General features: G+C 38.2%; 1 protein-coding gene across 1 annotated transcript in view; it reads left to right on the top strand.

The window, feature by feature from the left end:
* Positions 1–21,599, top strand: part of LOC149845803 (pectin acetylesterase 12-like) — a 105,860-nt gene extending 84,261 nt beyond the window's left edge. Inside the window, exon 12 of the mRNA XM_089996024.1 lies at positions 21,237–21,599. Coding sequence (XP_089852150.1) covers positions 21,237–21,350 — 114 coding nt within the window. The 3' untranslated portion in view covers positions 21,351–21,599. The remainder of the gene's footprint in view (positions 1–21,236) is intronic.
* Positions 21,600–25,466: the final 3,867 nt, after the last annotated feature.

Here is a 25,466-nt window from a genome sequence, read left to right as displayed (position 1 = left end):
TGAAGAACAACAGATTGTTCTCCTTTATCATCCGCTTTTTCCTGCGAAAGGAATTCTGGAGGAGCGGGAACCGATCCATCCAGATGACCAGAGAGATCCTGACTCTTTATAAATGGGATAATCTGTCTTTTCCAGGTTAAGAAATTGAGGTTATTCAGTTTTTCAGAAACTAGTTGACCGAGAAAACTTGAGGACAAACATGATTGCCCATGAGTAAAATCCATTGGAGGGAAAAGCTGAACTCACACTTAAGTATATAAAGAGAAACAAAGCAAAACAGAAGGTTCGGCTAAGAGGACACTCGGTTGACAGGTGAACTAGAAAACAAGTTCACGTGATTTCTAGGTGCTGCAGAGAGTTCGGCTAAGAGGCTGATGTACCAGGTGATACTTTGCAGTCAGGACAGAGCAGAAGTTCAGAATGAAAACAGCAGACAGGTGCACTAGAAAACAAGTTCAGAATGAAAACAGCAGACAAGTGAACTAGAAAACAAGTTCAGAATGAAAACAACCGAATTTCAGAGACAATGAAATCAGCAAAGATTAACAGAGGAATCACAGATTGACAGATTGTAGGAAATCAAATGAATCACAGTGATTCTGTAATAAAAAAAAAATTTACGTCACCATAGAGGTTGCGTTTCCATTGGAGAAGGAAGACTCAAAGACAAACTGCACTTTGCGTTTCTAGAAAACTCGATCAGACTCAGAGGTTGCGTTTCCAGATGTACTCGGCTGAAGGATGGAGAAAACTCGATCGTTGGCAGGCGTGATTGAGGGAACAGCAGATCGTGGCTGTAGGGATCAGCAGATCGTGATGAAGAGAACAGCAGAACGTGACAGGCCTGTGATGGAGAAAACTCGATCGTTGGCAGGCGTGATTCGTCGATCGTGGCTGAAGCGTCGATCGTGGGTGAAGAAGACTCGATCAGACTCAGCAGATCGTGGTCTTCTAAATAAGCTTTGATACCATGTTAAAAAGGGGGGAGCCCTCGTTCTCCTGTGAACGAGCGAAAAAGAGAGAGAGGAGAGAGAGAGAGAGAGAGAGAGAGAGAGAGAGAAAAAGGGGGATTTCAGAGAAAGGTCGTGCGTCAATCGTGACTGCACCTTTCATTGTATTTAAAGTTTAAGTGAATATAACTAGGGTACAAAAATACCCCTTAACAACATGCTAATGTACAAACACTAATTGGATTTGGACCCGATCCATTATGTAAGTGGATCGGGTCAGCCATATACACGATGACTTCTTTTCACACAGTATACGTATCATCTCAGGACATGCTATGTCAGGAAGTGAACATTGAAGTTCTGAACATCACAAGACTGCATAACATGCAGCAACCGTGAATTGAAAACGGGGTTTCCTAGCAGCCGAGATCCCCAAATCGGCAGCCATCAAACCCGTCTGTAACGTGGATTGGAAAACCCCCAAATATGAGATTTTGGGGTTTTCAGAGGCAGCATTCCTATAAGGATTCCAAAAAGCAACACTTGTCTCAAGGGGGGCCTTTTCCGGCACCCACATCCCAAACTCGACCCACTGAAAGCCCAAAAGAGAAAAAGAAAACAGGAAATTCAAGATGAGGTTTTCCCTCAAAATATTATATGGAACCCGATCCATATTCCATTCCTCACTCGATTTCAAGAGAGAGAGCTCGTACCTTCGAACCGGTGTTTGAGGGTTACTGCCGTGAGAGAAAGAGGTCGTTGATGGCTCTGGTTGCTGGTGACAGCAGCTAGGGGGTTGGCTTCGTTGGCCGACGTCGGTGGTTGCCGCACGCAAGGGAAAGGACAGGAGAAGGGGGGGGGGGGAGAATGAGAGATATGAGCGAGACCAGACGAAACGGAGTGAGACGAGGAGGAGAGGTGTGGGAGGGAGAGACTCGGAGACCCCTCTTGTAGGAGAGTGCCTGAAAAAGGAGGAAACCTCCCCGACGGCTGTGCATCGCCCCTCTCTCCCCCTTTGCGAATTTGGGGTTCTGCTGTGTTGGGGTTCTGCTGTGTTAGGGTTCATTCAGAACCCTAACTCTGCATTTTATCGGGGTGTAAGCCCCTTTTCTTTTAATTTTTTTTTTCGTTACTTACCTGCCACGGGGGGTGTGGCTCAGGTCCGAGTGTAATACCCGTGAATTTTATCCGATAAATAAACTTGAAATTTATGTTCTTGAACTGAATATCAGATAATTTTATTATTGTATGTGTTAATTGTATGTAGATATCGGATATTCTATTTGGATCTTCAATGTTGGAACCTTTATACCCTGTTTAAAACTTCGATTTTCCATTTGAATCTTAGTTAACGGATCTCAAACATTTTAAGTGGATAACCAATAAGGAATTTTAAGCAAATGGATTGGATCTTTGATATTGGATCCTCCATATCAGGGTCATATTGGATAGTGGATCCAGGACAAATGGAGTTGATCCACGATGTTAAAACCGGATTTTAGTGAGGAAAATTTCAATATCGGATCTATAACACTTTCATGGGATCCGTAGTAGCTTATGCAAAGTTTAGACCCACAATATTTCTTTTGGATCCTGGGCATCGGAGAGGTAAAAAGGGTAGGGAACCAATTAAAATTTACTTGGATCCGTTATAGGTCACGTGGAAACCACAATAGTGTAATCTGGATCCACAGTTCCAAATCATATGATCAAAATTTTGGATCCATGGATCCAGATTTAGTAAGGGGACTTGCGAAGCCGAATGGACTTTGGATCCATAATAAGTTGGTAGGGATCCATAATAATATAACTGAATCCACTGAATTTTATTAGAGTTACATTTTAAAAACTTAAATATCTAATAAGTTAAACGTTTTAAAACGGGTCCGGATCCTCTGGTGGACCCGAACATGCCCAAACCTGGGCCCAGCTGTGATGGGTCGCGGGTCACGGGTTCGGTCAAACCAAAACCCCAACAGTGGTGCGCTAAAAAGGTAAAAACACACACACACATACATTTGGACCCGGGTCGGCTCCGGATCCGACCCGGATCTGCCAACCCGTTAGGGTTAAAACTCTCATGGCCAGGGGGTTCTTTTAAAATTTCCCCCTGCGCCGCTCTCCCTCTTCCTATTTCTGCTAAGGTTTCCTGATCAACGCCCTCCCGCACCCTTAAAATCACGCAAGGGTGAGGGGAGGCCTTTACCCCTGCACTCTCTGGCCTCTCGCTCACCGATGGCCTCAGCCAACACCCTAGCTTCCCCTCCCGTTCCTTTTCAGCCGCCAGCAACAATCGCTGCCATTTCCCCTTCACTCGTGTACTCTTGTTAGCTCTCTCTTTCACGATTCAAGGAAGAGACTCTGCGGAGTCATGGCTGATCGATAGTCGCGGCAATGCCAACAGGGTCATCGTCGTCGGAAGGCCTTTCGACCACCTGCTGTTCGGTCACCGGTCACCTCCTGTCGCCAGCCATCTCCAGTCGTCAGCGACAACTCTTCCGCCGGAAAAGGTACGGTCTGTACACTTTTCTTGTTCGGGGTTGATTGGATCCGGGTGTGGTTTGGGTTAATCAAGAAAGAAAGCCTGTTTAGATGTATCGGAGTTGGGGGTTTCTCGTGTGTAACCCTAATTAAAAGAAGGGTGGGGGTTATGGTTGCCGGAAAACTCGAGTTTGTCAATTAGGTATTCCAGCTGACATTTTGAATTGTAGGGACCATCAGTTGCCATAGATCTTTTTCGACAGACTGGGTATCCCGGTTACCCTGCATTCCATTGGTTAGGTTGCAAGAAATTCAAATCAACCGGTTTATGTTTTTTTTTCTTCTTTTGGAGGGGTTTCTGTAGATGTTGCCTACGGGAAAACCCTGTTTCGTACATAATATGATCTGGTCTTCGGTTGTATTTCAGATCTTTACTTTAAATATGTTACAATCGTGAGTGTGTATTTTTTTGTAAATAGCTTCTTTTTTTTCATATATTCTGTTTACGAATCCTGCTAAATTCTTTGTTAAGTTATCGATAGTAACAGAATCTGGATTTTTGGTGCTAGTAAACTACAACTCAGTCGATCTTTGTAACTGCATTAGTCTGCATAATGTTAAATAATTGATAGTTTGATTTGGGTAATTTCGGTAACTGTTCCTAGCAAAAAAAAAATGTGCATACTTTCTTGGGTAATACTCCTGATCTGAGTAGTTGGCATTAGATGCATAAATTGTCATTCTGATAATGCATGAACCCTGAATAGGATATTCATTATTACCAGATGATTTTCAATTAAGCTGTTCAGATATGTTCCTTTTGAATCATTCTACTTATACATATACCTATATCTATATATATGAAAAAAATTAACTAAATATATATATATATATTTACACATATCGGAATAAAGACTGACCTGTGAATTCTGAGTGAGCATTCAATATTTACTAAAATGTTTGTGCATGCATCTGTAGGTGCTTGAGTCTGATGATCATCATGTATGCTATAACTTTGTATTTTGAAGGCCTGACCAACTTATAGATTTTATTTTAAATGTTCCGTACAATGATAGTGAACATGCCATTTGGTTAATTAGGTTTATGCAAATGACAATACTGCGAGATCTTGACGCGAATGCTGGCATGTTTCTTGTTTTGCCATCTTTTCCCAAGAAAGAACAAACTTCAACACTTGAAAGATAATATAGGTTGAATTTTAAGAAATAGAAGTATTTTGGTTGATTTACTTATTTGGTGTAATGGACCATCTTCTATCTGCAAGTTAAATGAGACATCTTGATTTCTGTGTAACACAGGTTGTAGTAAGTTCAATCCTTAACAATTGACATATATAATGATTACATGTTATATTATTTATGTTCAAATTATGAATCAGATCCACATAACTTATAGTTTTGTTAAAATAGCAAATCTTTAAGTGTATGATAGTCTAAAGATGTTATATTATTTTGACGGTTTTAATACTTGAGTAATACGTTATTTTGTGGATTGCTATTAAGTCGGATTTTCCTATTATTTTGTGGGCTGTGATCAGATCTGAGTAGTTGTGATCATGTATAAGCTTATACACTTGTATGCATGATGTGTGAAATTAAATATGTTACAGTCTCATAAGCTTCTTTCTCATCGTTTAAAGTATGTTGGCTGCGATCTGTTTTAGTGGAACCCATATGCCTTCTCAGATTAAAACTGATTCAGTCCTGTGCTTCTCAGTGATGTTTGAGATACATTCTCTAGTATGTCTTGTTCAGTTGATATTGAAAATTTGGTGTTCAACTACATAGTAACTTGTATATTCAGTGGATAGTTAGTCGCATATTAAGCTGCATAATTTATGATGTTCAATTGCATATTCCTTAAAATGTTCCAATGCCTATTATATGTATATCATCTAGAAGATTCATATGGCCATTAAGATGCTTATTCTCCAATGTCCATACGCTTGTTAAACTGTATATTTTTCTGAAGTACTATTGCCTAACACTACATAATTGCTGAAAGTATCAAATGCCAACTAAGCTGTATATCTTGTGGAATGTTCAAATGAGAGTGTGTTGGGAGAAATGTATATAGTTATATTACCAAATCTCTAGGACTATAGTGCATGCTCAGTAATAGGACACCAACAGTGTCTTTGCTTGTTGGCGGAGTTTTTAATACATGCCACCCTGTGTTGGGATGTCACAAGTCAAAACCTAATGGTACGTGGTGGCAATTTGCTAATGAAGAATAAATAAATAATAATAAGGATGATGAATGAGGAACTGAAAACCGAACCTATGGGTCAGTTTGTTGTGGACATATGAATGTCAAGCCAGTGTGTTGAGGGTCATGTATAGACCATCGAAGTTATGATATAAATCCACATGAAAATGAAAAGATAATATTGTTGTCCGACTGGTTTAAAGGCACCGGGGGCATTCGTGTTTGACTGGTTTAAAGGCACCGGAGCACTTTGAGTGGGTTATGCAATCAATACGACAAAGGATGGGAACTGTTCTATACCCCTTGGTGAAATGACTAAGATTGGGAATTCTACTGCTATGATAGTAGAAAGAAGTTGGGGAAATGCCCTATACTTCGGGAAAATAATTAAATGAAAAGATTAACCCACTCAGATTCGGGCTTACCTTGGAGAGGGTAGGTGGTACAAAACTCTGGGGACATGTGTTTAGTTTCGAGCGTAAAGTGACTCGTTGGTCTCAGTCCTCAGAGTTGGGGGACCCGGACTACCAAATGTGTCCTAGGTGGTAGCTCCATGTTCTTCTGCAGAAGTTAGGGATGCATCCTGTTTTGGTTTTGGCCTTTGGGAGTTTCTCTCGGTCACTGGCCGCTCCCTTAGGATTTTCAGTCTCAGTTAGAATGTTCGGGTTAATAGAATAACTTTGAATAATATACCCCCGAACGTTCTCTTCTGTGATGGTTGCCTTGGCCCGTGTGTACCCACGGGATAAGAAAAGATAAACAATAATTAGAACAACTAGGTATCACAGTGAATGGAGTTATTAAAGAGACAATTTCGTATCCTTTCTAACATGCTTTATGTTCTGAGCGTGTGATGAAATGCAGATCCTGAAATGTGTGGATACGAAGTAATTAAATTCATATTGTGACTATTATCTGAAAGTTATGCATGTTACTGTTATTGTTGTTGCATAAAAGCTTTACTTGCTTAATTATAGCTGTTGCATAATCTGCCTACTTACTTAGCTATAGGTCTGCATAGTCTGCTTTACGTGCTATGGTATATGCTAAAGATTCACACTTGACACTCACATCACATGCTAGATTCATGATATACCTGCATTAAGAGTTACAGTTTTCCTACTTAGACATGGTAGTCTAATTCCAATCAATTTACTATTTTTTTTCAGGTAAAGAATAAGGTTTATGAGCGGCTGCGGGATGAGGCATCGGATCGAGATTTTTGGATTTATTGTTCCAGGGATAGTTTGAGTTCCTTTTATGATTTTAACTCTGATGATTTTCATTGATAAATGGAATAAAATAAATGTGTTGGGTTTTCTCTCCACCGTAATGTCTCAAAATACTTAACCCTATATTCTTTCTTGTTTCGGCTGTTATGAAAAAAAAAAATTTCCTCTTAAATTTGGGTTAAAATTTTGGGGCGTTACACCGAGACCGAGACCCGGGATCCAGACACAGTCTTGATCCGCGACACCCCATTGCGGTGTGGATCCGTGTCTTACCAACAATGTGGATCCACAAGTTGGATCCAAATGGATCCAATTGTGGATCCCTGCACTAAATTTATATATATATATATATATATATATTTTATATATGACATTAATTATATATGTATATACTCCTTTATGGGTCCTGGATCCAAAATACGGATCCTAGGCCCATTTTGCACATTTCACATTATTTTATAAAGGAAAAACACGTTTTTTTTTTGGTTATTACATTATTACAAATAGAAATCATTCTATGAACCACAGTTCTAAATCACTAACAAGTTATTTAGGTCTCGTGGTTAGAGTAGCCCGAAACGGTACAACTGAAACATGTTTTGCCAAATTACAATGCCATCAAACACCATATTCATATTTCACATTCTTTGTAAATAAGATCATGCTCATGCTCAATTTATCATAAAAATAAATACAGTTATGCTATCATGAGTGGATTGGATTCTGAATATCAAATACAATTTGTGTAGGAGCATATTTCTTAGACACAGGGCATCCTTACACCAAAACCATAACTTACCGATCGTGATCTAACTCACTTCTATCTCTATCATAAATATTTATATCAGATCTTATATAATTCAAAACTGAATTTGTGAAAAATTTGAAAAAAACATCTGTTGAAACTTTAACGAAGCACACAGGAACTGAGGCAGAGAGAGAGGTCGGCAGAGAGAGAGAGAGGGAAAGTTGATAATCCATTAGGGCTAATCTCCTCTAGTTTAAATAGAGGTTAGCCTAAAAAGAAAATTACATATGGGTCCCTCATATATAAAATACTAAAAAAAACAACTGTAAGAATAAAAGAAGCTTCAGATGGTCGACTAATCTTAACACTCCCCCTCAAGCTGGAGCATAGATATCAATCATGCTCAGCTTGTCACAGCAATGAGAGAAACTAGGCCTCACTAGAGCCTTGGTGAAGACATCAGACACTTGATCTTCGGAGGATACATGATCTGTGCAAATATAACCAGCCTGAACCAGGTCACGTAGTGACAGTCAACTTAAATATGTTTGGTCCTTTCATTAAAAACTGGGTTGTTAGTAAATATATGTAGCAGCCCTATTGTCACACACCATCGTCATAGGTAGGGATACTTTCACCTGAAGGTCAATCAAAACTGATTTTACCCACATAATTTTAGTTGTTGTCTGAGCCATAACTCGGTATTCCGATTCAGCACTCGACCTAGCTACAACAGTTTGTTTCTTACTCCTCCAGGTAACAAGATTTCCTCCCACAAAAACACAAAATCCTGTTGTTGACTTTCTATCTTTAATAGACCCCGCATAATCTGCGTTAGTGTAAACAACGTCTAAAGAGGAATTTTGTTTAAACAACAGTCCTTTACCAAGAGATGACTTTAAGTACCTGAGAACCATCGTAGCTGCATCCCAGTGAACTTTGGTAGGTTTATCCATGAATTGACTGATTTTACTCACGGCTAATGAAATGTCAGGTCTAGTAACAGTCACATATAACAACTTACCCACCAAGGATCTAAAACTGGTACTATCCACATATTCAGACTTCTCCTCGAGCATATGAGTTTTGGGATCCATCGGAATACTAGTTGGCTTCGCTCCTAGCATTTCAGTCTCTTTTAATAAATCCAAAACATACTTTCTTTGCGACAAAACTAAGCCCTCTTTGTTTCTTGCCACTTCGATCCCCAAAAAATATCGGAGGGAACCAAGATCTTTAGTAACAAAATGTTTCTAAAGATCTTTTGTTGCAAAAATATCTTGGGCACTGCTCCCTGTCAATATGATGTCATCGACATATACCACCATAACAACAATTTCAGCACTAGTTTTCTTAATAAACAAGGAGTGGTTTGAAGCTGACCTGACAAATCCAAAACACGACATAACCTCAAATAATTTGTGAAACCATGCCCGAGGGCTCTGCTTCAGGCCATAAATAGCCTTCTTCAACTTGCACACCTTCTGACACTCCCCTTGAACCTCAAAACCTGGGGGTTGTTGCATGTAGACTGTTTCATGCAAATCCCCATATAAAAAGGCATTCTTGACATCCAACTGAGATAAGGGCCAACCATAGTGCACAACAATAGAAAGCACGAGATGAATAGTGCCAAGGCGAGCAACTGGGGAAAAGGTTTCAAAAAAGTCAACACCATAAGTCTGAGTATAGCCTTTTGCAACCAACCGGGCTTTGTATCGTTCAACCCATCTGAGTTATACTTAATGGTATATACCCATTTGCAGCCAACAATATCTGCATCAGTAGGAGGATCAACCAAGTCCCAAGTGTCTCGAGAGCATAGGGCATCCATCTCATCCCGCATAGCCTGCATCCATTTCGGGTCGAGTAGAGCTTGACTGTGATGAAGTGGAACAGAGGAGGCAGACATATCCAAAATAAAATTCTTCATAGATGCCCCAAAATTAACTTCTGAAACAAACTGAGAAATTGGATGAAGAGTGCACTGTCTCTTTCCCTTGCGCAGAGCAATAGGAAGGTCATCATCAAGAGCAGAAACATCAATATGCTCAAAGATACTTACCTCAGGAGAAGGAGCGTTTGGGGGCATGGAGGTAGGTGATATCCTGTGAGTGTATACTATGGGAGGGTTTCGGTAGCGAGACACACCAGAGGATGGAGCCAAGGAATGTGGAGGAAGCGACTCTAATGGAAAAGGAGGAATTGGCAGAGGAAGGATATCTCCATGGCTCTCCTGTCGCCTTAGAGTAGTACTCGAAAAATATGGAATAGACTTAAAAAAAGTAACATCCTCACTGACATACTCTTTATGGGAAGTAGGGTCATAGCAACAATATCCTTTTTTATTCTTAGGGTACCCAAGGAAAACACATTTAATGGACTGCGAATCAAGTTTATCTTGATTAGGACCCAGCTTGTGTACAAAACACACACATCCAAAAACTTTAGGGGGGATAGGAAAAAGAGGAACCTTTGGATGGAGAATTTGAATTGGGATCTGGTATTCTACAGAATTTGAAGGCATACGATTTATGAGAAAGCCGACAGTCAAAATCGCATCGCCCCAGTATGACGCAGGCATATTGGATTGAATTATTGGGCACCGAGCGACATTGAGGATTTTTCTATGCTTCCTCTCCGCCACACCATTTTGTTGGGATGTATGGAGACATGTAAATTGAGGTTGAATCCCATTAGCAGAATAGAATTGAAGTAAGTCTTTGGATTTGAATTCAAGAGCATTATCAGTTGGAACAATCTTGACACACAAGTCAATTTGAGTCTTTATTTCAGCAATTAAAGATTTAAGAATGATAGGGCCTTGAGATCGATCCTTTAACAGGAACACCCACAATAACCTTGAGAAATCATCAACAATAACCAAATAATAACGACATTGAGTCCTACTAGGAATCCTACTAGGAATCCTACTCGGACTCCATACATCGACATGAAGGAGATCAAACAGTCTTTGACTCGACGGACTCTGACTAGAGGGAAAGGAGCTTCGACAATGTTTTCCCAATTGACAGGTTTCACACTGAAAAGAGACTGAAGGAGGTATATGAGGAATGACACAACGAAGTTTTGGTACTGGAAGGTGACCCAGACGATGATGCCACAGTAAAGGACTTGAGGATGATGTAACAGCAGAGTAAACTGAACCCACAGGTTGATGTAGATAATATAGACCACTTTCCTCATAGCCACCACCAATCCTCTTCCTCATCAGCAAGTCCTGAAAGGTACAACCCATAGGATCAAAAATCACCCTACAATTCAGCTCTTTTGTCATTCGACTGACAGATAATAAATTTTGTGGAAAAGAGGGAGCATGAAGAACATTCGACAATTGAAGAGTAGGGGAAATAGACATGTTTCCCTGCCCTACAATTGGGGAAGAGCTGCCATCAGCAAGAACTACCCCTTTTTTATCAGACAGGTTTTAAACTTAAAAAGTTACACGAATTTCCGCATAAGTGTCTGGATGCTCCTGAATCAATGATCCACCTACCATCTTGGTCAGATAGGCCATCACCTGCCGAGCACGCAACCTTCGCAACAGAAGACTTCGAAGTAGATGAGCGTAAAGCAAGGAGCTCGTCATATTTAGCCCGGCTAAGAGTTACATAATCATTGGAGTAATCTGCATCTGATTTAACCACTTAAGCCATAAGATAAAATAATGGGCTTGACTAAAAAACGCAGATACAACCACATGCACACACCAACAACCAACTATGAAACCGACTATATCAAGTTTTGATTTCACCAATGAAATCTGAGATACACGACCACCGACTGTTCAGATCCAAACTTCAAATATAATTTTAGAGAAACTTGACCAAAACTTTCCACCTCAACAAAGGATGGCTATAGGTTGCTTATCAAGACCACACATCCAACACGATAAAGATGTGTCTGGTTCATGCCCAAAACTGTAGAATTATTCAACCTCCACTCTACCACCATTGACACGCTTTGAGGATAGATTCAACACTGTCACAACTTAAAAAATCGAATACCAAAAAATAACTCTCCACTCCAAAAAAAAAACTTCACGAACTAAATATCGGCTCCACACTACGCAGATCAACGACTGTTATAGGCCTTCACCATAATACCCAGATTTGTATCAGATCAACAACAAAAAAAAACTCCGCAATACGTAGATAGTGGTCTGTAATAGGCCTTCACCATAACACCTTGTTATTTCTGCGCAACTTCCTTCAAGATCTGCGATCGTATCCTAAAAAACTAGTCTGATCCAACAAAAAAATATACAGATCTACGATAATTTAATACCTTTCTTCCTTTTGCGACAACCAGACCTGACGTCAAATCTGATTCCAGATCACCCTCTGACAAAAGAAAATACCTTCAATAGTCCAGATCTCCACTTGATCTGGTTCCACGATCATTGGGTCTTTCTCTCCACCTTCACATGATTTCCACCTTCACGCCCGATCTTCTACACACGATCTGTCTTCATGCGATCCACCTTCACATAATTTCCATGTTGGGTCTTTATACAGCTTCCAGATCTTGCTTCAAATCTGAGTCATGACCTCTAGTCAGATCTTCATAGTTGTGACTAGGTCTGACTGCAGAACTGTCGCCAGGTCTGATCTTCACAAAGAAGAACAGAACGCTGATCAACAGAGAAAGATGTTGATCTTCTCCGACTATCCGATGAGATGTTGCTCGAGGGAAGATGATGCTGAAACTCAGGCACCCAAGATCGCACGCTGCTCTGATACCATGTTGAAACTTTAATGAAGCACGTAGGAACCGAGGCAGAGAGAGAGAGAGTTGATAATCCATTAGGGCTAATCTCCTCTAGTTTAAATAGAGGTTAGCCTAAAAAGAAAATTACATATGGGTCCCTCATTATATAAAATACTAAAAAAAACAACTGTAAGAATAAAAGAAGCTTCAGATGGTCGACTAATCTTAACACTCCCCCTCAAGCTGGAGCATAGATATCAATCATGCTCAGCTTGTCACAGCAATGAGAGAAACTAGGCCTCACTAGAGCCTTGGTGAAGACATCAGACACTTGATCTTCGGAGGATACATGATCTGTGCAAATATAACCAGCCTGAACCAGGTCACGTAGTGACAGTCAACTTAAATATGTTTGGTCCTTTCATTAAAAACTGGGTTGTTAGTAAATATATGTAGCAGCCCTATTGTCACACACCATCGTCATAGGTAGGGATACTTTCACCTGAAGGTCAATCAAAACTGATTTTACCCACATAATTTTAGTTGTTGTCTGAGCCATAACTCGGTATTCCGATTCAGCACTCGACCTAGCTACAACAGTTTGTTTCTTACTCCTCCAGGTAACAAGATTTCCTCCCACAAAAACACAAAATCCTGTTGTTGACTTTCTATCTTTAATAGACCCCGCATAATCTGCGTTAGTGTAAACAACGTCTAAAGAGGAATTTTGTTTAAACAACAGTCCTTTACCAAGAGATGACTTTAAGTACCTGAGAACCATCGTAGCTGCATCCCAGTGAACTTTGGTAGGTTTATCCATGAATTGACTGATTTTACTCACGGCTAATGAAATGTCAGGTCTAGTAACAGTCACATATAACAACTTACCCACCAAGGATCTAAAACTGGTACTATCCACATATTCAGACTTCTCCTCGAGCATATGAGTTTTGGGATCCATCGGAATACTAGTTGGCTTCGCTCCTAGCATTTCAGTCTCTTTTAATAAATCCAAAACATACTTTCTTTGCGACAAAACTAAGCCCTCTTTGTTTCTTGCCACTTCGATCCCCAAAAAATATCGGAGGGAACCAAGATCTTTAGTAACAAAATGTTTCTAAAGATCTTTTGTTGCAAAAATATCTTGGGCACTGCTCCCTGTCAATATGATGTCATCGACATATACCACCATAACAACAATTTCAGCACTAGTTTTCTTAATAAACAAGGAGTGGTTTGAAGCTGACCTGACAAATCCAAAACACGACATAACCTCAAATAATTTGTGAAACCATGCCCGAGGGCTCTGCTTCAGGCCATAAATAGCCTTCTTCAACTTGCACACCTTCTGACACTCCCCTTGAACCTCAAAACCTGGGGGTTGTTGCATGTAGACTGTTTCATGCAAATCCCCATATAAAAAGGCATTCTTGACATCCAACTGAGATAAGGGCCAACCATAGTGCACAACAATAGAAAGCACGAGATGAATAGTGCCAAGGCGAGCAACTGGGGAAAAGGTTTCAAAAAAGTCAACACCATAAGTCTGAGTATAGCCTTTTGCAACCAACCGGGCTTTGTATCGTTCAACCCATCTGAGTTATACTTAATGGTATATACCCATTTGCAGCCAACAATATCTGCATCAGTAGGAGGATCAACCAAGTCCCAAGTGTCTCGAGAGCATAGGGCATCCATCTCATCCCGCATAGCCTGCATCCATTTCGGGTCGAGTAGAGCTTGACTGTGATGAAGTGGAACAGAGGAGGCAGACATATCCAAAATAAAATTCTTCATAGATGCCCCAAAATTAACTTCTGAAACAAACTGAGAAATTGGATGAAGAGTGCACTGTCTCTTTCCCTTGCGCAGAGCAATAGGAAGGTCATCATCAAGAGCAGAAACATCAATATGCTCAAAGATACTTACCTCAGGAGAAGGAGCGTTTGGGGGCATGGAGGTAGGTGATATCCTGTGAGTGTATACTATGGGAGGGTTTCGGTAGCGAGACACACCAGAGGATGGAGCCAAGGAATGTGGAGGAAGCGACTCTAATGGAAAAGGAGGAATTGGCAGAGGAAGGATATCTCCATGGCTCTCCTGTCGCCTTAGAGTAGTACTCGAAAAATATGGAATAGACTTAAAAAAAGTAACATCCTCACTGACATACTCTTTATGGGAAGTAGGGTCATAGCAACAATATCCTTTTTTATTCTTAGGGTACCCAAGGAAAACACATTTAATGGACTGCGAATCAAGTTTATCTTGATTAGGACCCAGCTTGTGTACAAAACACACACATCCAAAAACTTTAGGGGGGATAGGAAAAAGAGGAACCTTTGGATGGAGAATTTGAATTGGGATCTGGTATTCTACAGAATTTGAAGGCATACGATTTATGAGAAAGCCGACAGTCAAAATCGCATCGCCCCAGTATGACGCAGGCATATTGGATTGAATTATTGGGCACCGAGCGACATTGAGGATTTTTCTATGCTTCCTCTCCGCCACACCATTTTGTTGGGATGTATGGAGACATGTAAATTGAGGTTGAATCCCATTAGCAGAATAGAATTGAAGTAAGTCTTTGGATTTGAATTCAAGAGCATTATCAGTTGGAACAATCTTGACACACAAGTCAATTTGAGTCTTTATTTCAGCAATTAAAGATTTAAGAATGATAGGGCCTTGAGATCGATCCTTTAACAGGAACACCCACAATAACCTTGAGAAATCATCAACAATAACCAAATAATAACGACATTGAGTCCTACTAGGAATCCTACTAGGAATCCTACTCGGACTCCATACATCGACATGAAGGAGATCAAACAGTCTTTGACTCGACGGACTCTGACTAGAGGGAAAGGAGCTTCGACAATGTTTTCCCAATTGACAGGTTTCACACTGAAAAGAGACTGAAGGAGGTATATGAGGAATGACACAACGAAGTTTTGGTACTGGAAGGTGACCCAGACGATGATGCCACAGTAAAGGACTTGAGGATGATGTAACAGCAGAGTAAACTGAACCCACAGGTTGATGTAGATAATATAGACCACTTTCCTCATAGCCACCACCAATCCTCTTCCTCATCAGCAAGTCCTGAAAGGTACAACCCATAGGATCAAAAATCACCCTACAATTCAGCTCTTTTGTCATTCGACTGACAGATAATAAATTTTGTGGAAAAGAGGGAGCATGAAGAACATTCGACAATTGAAGAGTAGGGGAAATAGACATGTTTCCCTGCCCTACAATTGGGGAAGAGCTGCCATCAGCAAGAACTACCCCTTTTTTATCAGACAGGTTTTAAACTTAAAAAGTTACACGAATTTCCGCATAAGTGTCTGGATGCTCCTGAATCAATGATCCACCTACCATCTTGGTCAGATAGGCCATCACCTGCCGAGCACGCAACCTTCGCAACAGAAGACTTCGAAGTAGATGAGCGTAAAGCAAGGAGCTCGTCATATTTAGCCCGGCTAAGAGTTACATAATCATTGGAGTAATCTGCATCTGATTTAACCACTTAAGCCATAAGATAAAATAATGGGCTTGACTAAAAAACGCAGATACAACCACATGCACACACCAACAACCAACTATGAAACCGACTATATCAAGTTTTGATTTCACCAATGAAATCTGAGATACACGACCACCGACTGTTCAGATCCAAACTTCAAATATAATTTTAGAGAAACTTGACCAAAACTTTTCACCTCAACAAAGGATGGCTATAGGTTGCTTATCAAGACCACACATCCAACACGATAAAGATGTGTCTGGTTCATGCCCAAAACTGTAGAATTATTCAACCTCCACTCTACCACCATTGACACGCTTTGAGGATAGATTCAACACTGTCACAACTTAAAAAATCGAATACCAAAAAATAACTCTCCACTCCAAAAAAAAAACTTCACGAACTAAATATCGGCTCCACACTACGCAGATCAACGACTGTTATAGGCCTTCACCATAATACCCAGATTTGTATCAGATCAACAACAAAAAAAAACTCCGCAATACGTAGATAGTGGTCTGTAATAGGCCTTCACCATAACACCTTGTTATTTCTGCGCAACTTCCTTCAAGATCTGCGATCGTATCCTAAAAAACTAGTCTGATCCAACAAAAAAATATACAGATCTACGATAATTTAATACCTTTCTTCCTTTTGCGACAACCAGACCTGACGTCAAATCTGATTCCAGATCACCCTCTGACAAAAGAAAATACCTTCAATAGTCCAGATCTCCACTTGATCTGGTTCCACGATCATTGGGTCTTTCTCTCCACCTTCACATGATTTCCACCTTCACGCCCGATCTTCTACACACGATCTGTCTTCATGCGATCCACCTTCACATAATTTCCATGTTGGGTCTTTATACAGCTTCCAGATCTTGCTTCAAATCTGAGTCATGACCTCTAGTCAGATCTTCATAGTTGTGACTAGGTCTGACTGCAGAACTGTCGCCAGGTCTGATCTTCACAAAGAAGAACAGAACGCTGATCAACAGAGAAAGATGTTGATCTTCTCCGACTATCCGATGAGATGTTGCTTGAGGGAAGATGATGCTGAAACTCAGGCACCCAAGATCGCACGCTGCTCTGATACCATGTTGAAACTTTAATGAAGCACGTAGGAACCGAGGCAGAGAGAGAGAGAGTTGATAATCCATTAGGGCTAATCTCCTCTAGTTTAAATAGAGGTTAGCCTAAAAAGAAAATTACATATGGGTCCCTCATTATATATAAAATACTAAAAAAAACAACTTTAAGAATAACAGAAGCTTCAGATGGTCGACCAATCTTAACAACATCAAAACATAATTAGAGCTACGAAACCCGATTTTCTCGATAGGAGCTCCCATAAACCGTTTCGATTAATGTGTTGATTTTTCAGTACTTCAAATCATATCAGACCTGATTAAAATATCCATGATAACAGATTGAATCAATGAGTTTATTATAATTAACCCATAACAAAAAACACACAAGTCGATTTTCCCGGTTTAAGCCCTCATAAGCCCGAATAGGAAGGCTCATATGTTTTTAATTATATTTAGTTGTAGCCATGCTTACCCATGGTAATTACACATAATTTAATTCAGTTTATGCTGCAAATATCTTAAAAATACCAAATCTCAAAAGCATATGCATTCATAAGAATCAAATTCCAAGAAAAAGCCCAAAACCCTAAATCGATTTTTGAGAAATCAGGGTTTTGGTTCTTTCTCAGTATTTGGTTCTTTGTTCATGATTCAATAAGGTGTCTTAACACTGATAATATGCGAAATATGACAGAAAAACAGAAAAAACAATAAGATACAAACATGTTACTGTCTAATCATAAGTACAAGTCGCAAGGGAAATGTGGATCCCTGATAACCCGTTTTTATAAAATCTACCAAAAAAAATTTATCGCATATAAAATCACCATATTTTTACTGTGGTTGCCTTTACCTGTCAAGAATACAACCCAATAAACCGATTTTAAAAATAATGAGTAAAAAAAAATTAAAAATCATTTACTTTAATTTTATTCAAGAGGTGTGGGACGTCCCACCCTCTTTATTATCATAATTAATAATTTAAGTTAATTTTTCAATTAAGATCTTAATTATCTCCCTTATTTATTTATTTATTTAATTTTCAAAATTAAAACTAAATAAGATTTTAACCCACATGGACTCCTGGATCCAAATGGGGGTCCACATAGGACGTCCCGTATGAGGGTCCAATCCATGGCTATTGGGTCCAGTTAATATTTTAAATTGGATCCAATGTAATTATCACTTTAGAACCATATTGGATCGAAAAGCCGAATTTAGATCCAAACCCAAAGTCCAAAATCTAAAACCACTTACTTTCTCATTTAGCCTAAGATACTTTAAATTTTTACAATTATTTTTGCAATGTTTTTCATAACTTAGAGATGAAAATTTCGTAATTAGTCAAAATCAAGAATTCACACTATAGTCATAGATGCACTAATAATTCATCATTTATTCACTTTAATTACCAAAGAAAATCTCGGGTTTTATAGTCGCTGATATTGACTTTGCTCCTTGTAGTGAATGGTTTGTTTTTTTCTGTGCGTTTTGGTTGATAGTAGCAAAGTGCATCTTCTTCATGTTTGATGACATGAACAAGGTAGTATGTAAACAGCTGCTTCAAAAGTCTCTTGCCCTCATTGTCGCTTTTGAATTGGACATTCATTTTGTGAATTTTGATTTTTTCATGAAAAGTATTTTCTAGCTTTTCGATGTTGCCTTTATGTTGTCTTATCTAGCATGAAAATTTATTTCTAAACTCAAAAGTTGTCTTGGAAGTCAATTGGAGGTGATATTGTATGGTCATGTGAGTCAACTTGGCTACCATCTAGGGGTGTCCACCGGTTGGGTATGACTAGATCCGATAGGATCTGGGTTTGGTAATAAAGAAGGCCATATTCAACTATCTATTTTATCTCATCCATGTTGTCGATGTCCTCAAGCATGAGGTCTACGCAATGTGCAACACACGGGATCCAAAAGAATGACCCAATTTTGTTTTTCAATTCTTTACTTGCTACCCTATAATTTGTTGCATTATCAATAATAAATTGCACAATATTTTGAGGTTCAACCTCTTGCACAACCTAATAAAAGCATATCAGACAAATCAATTGACTTCAAAAACATAATTCCTTTGGGGCAATAGACAAAGAAATTGATCAAGGTCCTTGACTTTCTGTTTGTCCACACATTTGCCATTGATGCTACACCATCTCATCACAATATGCCTTCACTTTTTCACATTAGTATAAATTTTTTTTTCTCTCAAAGCATGATATGAAGGCATTTTATATCCAAGCCCGATACTGGTTATGGCATCTGTCATGGCCTGAAAATGAAAGGAATTTGTTGCATTAAAAGGAATGCAGGCATCATAGAGTCATCTCCTAACTATAACATTCGCCTGCTCGATTAAATGTTGAGAAGTCATAGCAGTACGAATGTCGAGTTGCACCCCAGGGGCAATCGTAAGAGGGAAAAAGCTCTTAATAGATCCTCTAGCTCTACCTCCACTCTAAGAACTGTCTTATCCTCTACTTTCTCTTGTTCCTCTTCTTTTTGTGCCCGTGACGACAATACTACTGACACTAGTCATACCTTTCCCTTTTGCTGCAAAACTTTTTACTTTTGATCCTATGCTAGGGGATGTAGGATAAGAAGTAGGGATCTCTTCGTAATACACATCCTCCCAGGGCTCTGCATCATCTCCATTTATGCCTTATTCATCTCTCTTTCTTGTCTTTTTTCCTCTTAGATCATCAAATAATTGTTGACATTGTCATTTCGCGGCATCCAACAATTTTCTTGATGTGCATGCTGCAACATTATGATGTGTCCTTGCTAAATGATGCTTCAATCGAGAGATATCACCTGAAAAAGAATTTTTTCAATAGTTGCACTTGATTTTCAATTGGTTTTCACTCATTACTTGAGTGTCTCGTTGCCATGCCGGATCCTGTGATACCATCTTTCTCCAAAAAACTCAATAAGAATTAAAGAATAGGGATTTTTTTACCTTAACCCACTTCCTTGAGTGGAAAAATGATGGAAATGCACTTAGAAAATCGCAAAATCCCCCTTCTTTGTGCACGAATCGGCTCCCAAATCGATCTCACGACTCTTAGGGTGCCTGGGTTCCCTTATAACAACCTCTATTGCATTCGTTGGTGTGTGGCTTTGCCTTGCCACATGGGACCCACTTATAGTCCCTTTCATATGGCTCTAAGGAAACCCCAATGTTTTGGAGGTTTCCCTCTTTGTTTTGAAAACTACCTATATGTGGGTATTTTGGGAACCCACAAAAGTGGTAGTAATTCAAAACCTATATGAGAGGGTGGTTTCAACTGAGATCTTTTACGAGAGGAAAAACAAAATAACTGAACTAGATAGAGAGAGGCTTTGGGGTTCTTGTGTGTGAAAGAAATATTGTTGGGGCTTAAGAAAGGAGAAGAAAGGAGGTTCAGTCACGGATATCACTCGAAGGGTTTCAGTTTGTTGGGTTGAAGGTACTGACTTTTCAGATCAAGGTAATCGATATTGACAGCATATTAGTATATTTTTTCTTGTTCTTGAGAGACCTTTAACATCATGTACTTGCCAGTTTCAATAAACATTTCTCTCTTACTCTTCTCATGGACATAGGCAGTTTCACCGAGCTACATAAATTGGGTATCTTGTGTGCTTGATTGCTTTCTTGTTCTTTCATTACATTGTGTGTTTGCATGCTTCCCACACCCACTTCTCTCATATATTTATCCAATGTAGTTTGTTTGATAGGAATCATTCATTCAATCATATTTTCTGGAAAGCATCTCAAGTCCTTTTGGCTGTTGATTTTTTATGATATATATATATATATATATATATATATATATATATATATATATATATATATATATATATATATATATATATATATATATATATATGTGTGTGTGTGTGTGTGTGTGTCACAATCACATGACCCAAAACTTGTTTTCTACTAAGAAATGCATGTAGATCATATATGTAGGGTTTCATCGACAAACCCCCTCAAGAGTTGCAAGAATTATAGTTTTTACTATGTGGGTACAGGTGCTCCTGGAGCTCTCTCTCTCTCTGGAAACAATGTATGTGTGTGAGAGAGTGAACTTTGCTTAATCAACTTTTCTTGTTTTGAATAAAATGTTTACTGCTAAAATTTGTGCTTTTTAACGGCTCATTTTAATTTACATCACACGTATCTTGGTATCATTTCTTGTTTATGGATTGGGTTATAATATCAGCATCCTGCTTTAACCGTTCTGTTCTTATGCAGAAAATTGCAGTGGCTGTCGGGGATTGGTATTTTGATCGGAGCGAGATAAAAGAGACTGATTGTCCCTACCCTTGCGACAAGACCTGTCATAATCTCATCTTTTCGAAACTTTGAAATTCATGGTCCATGCCCATGATTTATCCTCCCATTCACATAAGCTGATTCTCTACAAGCAGATCAATAAAGGCTGGGCTTGCATTTTGAAGAATGAAGATGGTATGTAAGTTCATCAAATTGGAAGACTATCCTGTGTTTGCCGTTAAGCGGCAATATAAATCATATCTGTTGATTATATTTATTATTTTTTGTGGTGGTGTCACTTGATGATTTAAAATTAGAAGGGATAACATCTTGAAAATCCAAGTTTATGTTGGTTTTTTCTTCTTTTTAGGAAATTTCCTTTTTCCCCTACGTTCTTTCTTCTTGTTTCTTATTCCCATTCTTCAAGGATGATTTCTTATTCCCTACATCCAGGAGATTAATGGCATCCCTAACGCCATGGTTGGATTGCTGAACCTCTAGGTGTATCCCACAAAGTTTTTTCCAGAGCCATTGATGCTCTAGATGAATGGCATCTAGAGCATAAAAAATGGATGGTTGGGAACAATCACCCAACCATGGCATTCTCGATGATTAGCATCAGAGGCACCCAGACGACCTACAGTCAGAGGTACCCCTCGCCTGATCAGCGCTCTCAGTAACTCTATGTGGAATCACCAAACAACATTATCTATTAGCGGTTCATCATTAAAGCGAGGCATTCCACACTAAACCCATTGACTATGGGCAATGTGTTGCTTAGTTCTCATCCACACTCTTTTGTAACTTTGATGTATAAATTTAGTTTGGAAAATGATCGTACTGCACATGTAATTTGACCCGATTCCCTGAAAACCCTACAATTTTCAATATTCGTTTGATGTTCAAAATTGCAAATCTATCTTCATCCTTGCTCCATCTATGTGCACCTCGATATCGTTAGGACACTTTTACCCTTTGCAACTGTGAATTTAGGTATCTTTGTGATAAAATTATACTGCCAATTGAAAATGTCCAATACACATTTAAATCCATAGTCACGGGTTTTTTTTATGCGAATTTAGATCTCATGAACTTGCATAAATTTATTTGCGACATTTTTATTAAATTAAAACCACCAAAATTGCAAATATCATACTCTTTCGCATATAATAAAATGTTTTGCCTAAAAATATTTGTGAAACATCTCGCAGATAATATATATGTTTGCATATATCCTGAAATCACATAAATTTATGTGTGAAACACTTACCACTAATTTCGTAAATAGTTTACATTTTTGCATATATTGTACGCTCTCGCAAAAAGTTATTTGTGAATATACATATATCGCAAATATCGTACTTAAACATTTGTGAAACTATGACAAATATATGATATTTTTTATTTTTTATGAATTTCTCGAATCATATATAAACTCGTTATAGTTTCTAACTTGCTTATTTTTGCATAATCTAAGGTTTTCTTTTTTTGTCTTTTCTCTCTAATTAGTGATTCACAACTTGCTTTCCTTTCGGCTACTAATTTCAGCAACTATTTTCAATTCATTTGTGCATATCATACTTGTTCACATATATGTTTCAAAATCTTGTGAAGTATATTTGCAAAAATCTTACTAATTAGCAAAAATCGAATAGTTTTGCAAAACTGTTTCTTCATGTATAGACAAGTTAATATGATTAACATATAATTAAATACAGTTGGTTTGCATGAAATCAAAAAACTTAAAGTTTAACAATTACAAAGTTCATTTAATACTTGGAGCTTCATTACAGAGTTATAGTCAAAGTTTAACTTGATTCATTCAATTATAAGGTTTAACTTGATACATCCAATTAAATGTAAGTTTAACTTGATTCATCCAATTAAATGTAAGTTTAACTTGATCTATTACAAAGGTGCATAATTGTCTACAGTTCAGTTAGCTCGACAAACTCTTTCGGTACCTCTCTAACCGATGTCTCTGCCTTTTTATTATCTTTTGCACCCTTTGAAGCACTTTCCTTCATTTGCTTGTAGAATTTGATCATACAATTCTTTATATATGTGATGTCTTGCTGAAAATAAACTTTTATTAGCAAACAACTAACTATAATGAACATCTCAAACTAATGAACAACTGACATATAAACTAACAAGTACTGCATATATTGTATGACAAAATATGGCACAATCATACCTGTAAAATGAGGAAATACTAAGTAAAATATATATACATGTACGAAATGAGTTAACAAACAAATGCAAAGTAATTACTCATTCTCTTGTTGATGAATATATTCCATCCTCTGCGCTATCCAATCTTTGTAACGGTCGAATCCAAGTTGCGCTAAAAAATGAACCTGCAACACATATGCGTGAAAAGAAGATAACAAACATATATAAAAAAGAAGATAACAAACATAAAAAAAAACACATTATTGATTAAGTTATGTTATCGTACTATTTTTTTGAGGTTTTTATATGTTAAATATGTGTTTGACGTGAAATTGTATAGCCTAAAGTTCTTTTTCTTTATGTTCATTTCTCAAAGAACCTAGTGCTCGTTGCCCAATAGAAAAGAATTAAGAGTTGTAACATAAATCTAATGTAACGTCGTTGTGCATATGAAAATTTATTTGTAAGTATACAAAGTTGTGCAAAAACATACCTTGTCAGGATCAAAGAAATGATATGAAAAGACGTTTCCCTCCAAGCAATTAATTACCCCACCTCGTTGCCCTTTAGTTGTGACCATTTGTTGTGAACATACAACGTTTATCAGTTAGTTTTTATTAATCGGTATTAAAATAATATAAGCATTACTTTTATAACTCACAAAAACATGAGATAAGGTAAAGGGTCTTCGGGAAGTTGTCTCTTTCCTTATCCTCATTGTGAGCTACATGGAGTCTTTCTACGAATCTTGCTAGATGCTATATATTAAATTCAGTGTGGTAACAAAAGAATAAACAAAATTACGTGCAAACGTAACAAAAAAACAAATAAATGAACGTGCAAAATTAACACTTACATAACTTGCCAAGAGATTTTTTTTGTCAAACTCATACTCTTTCGGCTCTGGGGTATTCTCTTATGTAACTTTTCCTGCCTCATTAACATGTTCTTAATAACAAAATAAATTGTATAAGATTAATATCAAATATACACACATGATTCAGGATATTGCGTATACCTCATATACGATCGATTGTTCTTTGCTCTTTAAAACTCAAGGCTCTTTGAATGTCTTTGTTTTGTAAGAACATGTATGACCATACATCTCGAACTGCCTAGATATACACATAAAGAAGCAATTAATTAAAAAATATTGGATATACACATAATAAAGTAATTAATTAAAATTATTGGATATGCATACAAATAATCAATTCATTAAACAATACTATATATATACTATTATTGATGGTACTCCATGTTATGGCCAACCTCACCATATACAGTGCACTTGTATAGCAAAATATCCATATATTTTATTCTTCATCTATTAACCTTAGGTCGCTCTACTTTGTGAACCACTTTTCATTGATAGACAACTATAAGAGTAGGTGGAACAATGTTGTTATCTGCCATCGAGAAGAATGGATATTGATTATATGTAGCACAATACGATTCACCTTTGAACCACTTATCACAGTAATCCTCTGGTAGGTTGCCCTCACATAAAAGGCATATGATCACATGTTTACACGAAATTTCGCTAACTTGTTACTCTTCACAAGAGCACAAGCGCTTCTGAAGATCAACATTGTAACTGTGAGATTGGTCACGGGTTTCGTATGGTTGTCAGAAGCAATGCACTACTTGCACACTATTTATTGTGCCTTTTTCTTAAGTTCATCTAGCTTTTCTTTGACCTTCGGCACCACAACGTCTGTCATATGCTGCCTTGCAATCTTTCTTTTCTCAAAAAAATTTATCAGCATAAGATGAAGTCTTTCAATAAGTGAAATTAGGAGCTTGTCACGTATGGAAAGAATATATGAATTGAAGCTCTCCGTTGTATTAGACGTTAAGCAACCGTATCTTTTCGCTTAAAAGTAACAATTACTCTAATGTTTCAGATCCACGTCAGTGGCAATATTATGCGTATGTGCTTTGTTTATTGACTTTGTCAAGAATATAATTGCATTGTTATTTCATGGTTGGTCGAGTTGTACTTCATCAAAGTGCATGAGTGGTGAACTAAAT

The sequence above is a fragment of the Nuphar pumila genome, chromosome 2 (genome assembly GCF_984573655.1).
Source record: "Nuphar pumila chromosome 2, dmNupPumi1.hap1.1, whole genome shotgun sequence".
Classification (NCBI taxonomy): domain Eukaryota; kingdom Viridiplantae; phylum Streptophyta; class Magnoliopsida; order Nymphaeales; family Nymphaeaceae; genus Nuphar; species Nuphar pumila.
The sequence above is the reverse complement of the archived record's forward strand: the minus strand, read 5'-3'. Positions and strand labels throughout refer to the sequence as shown.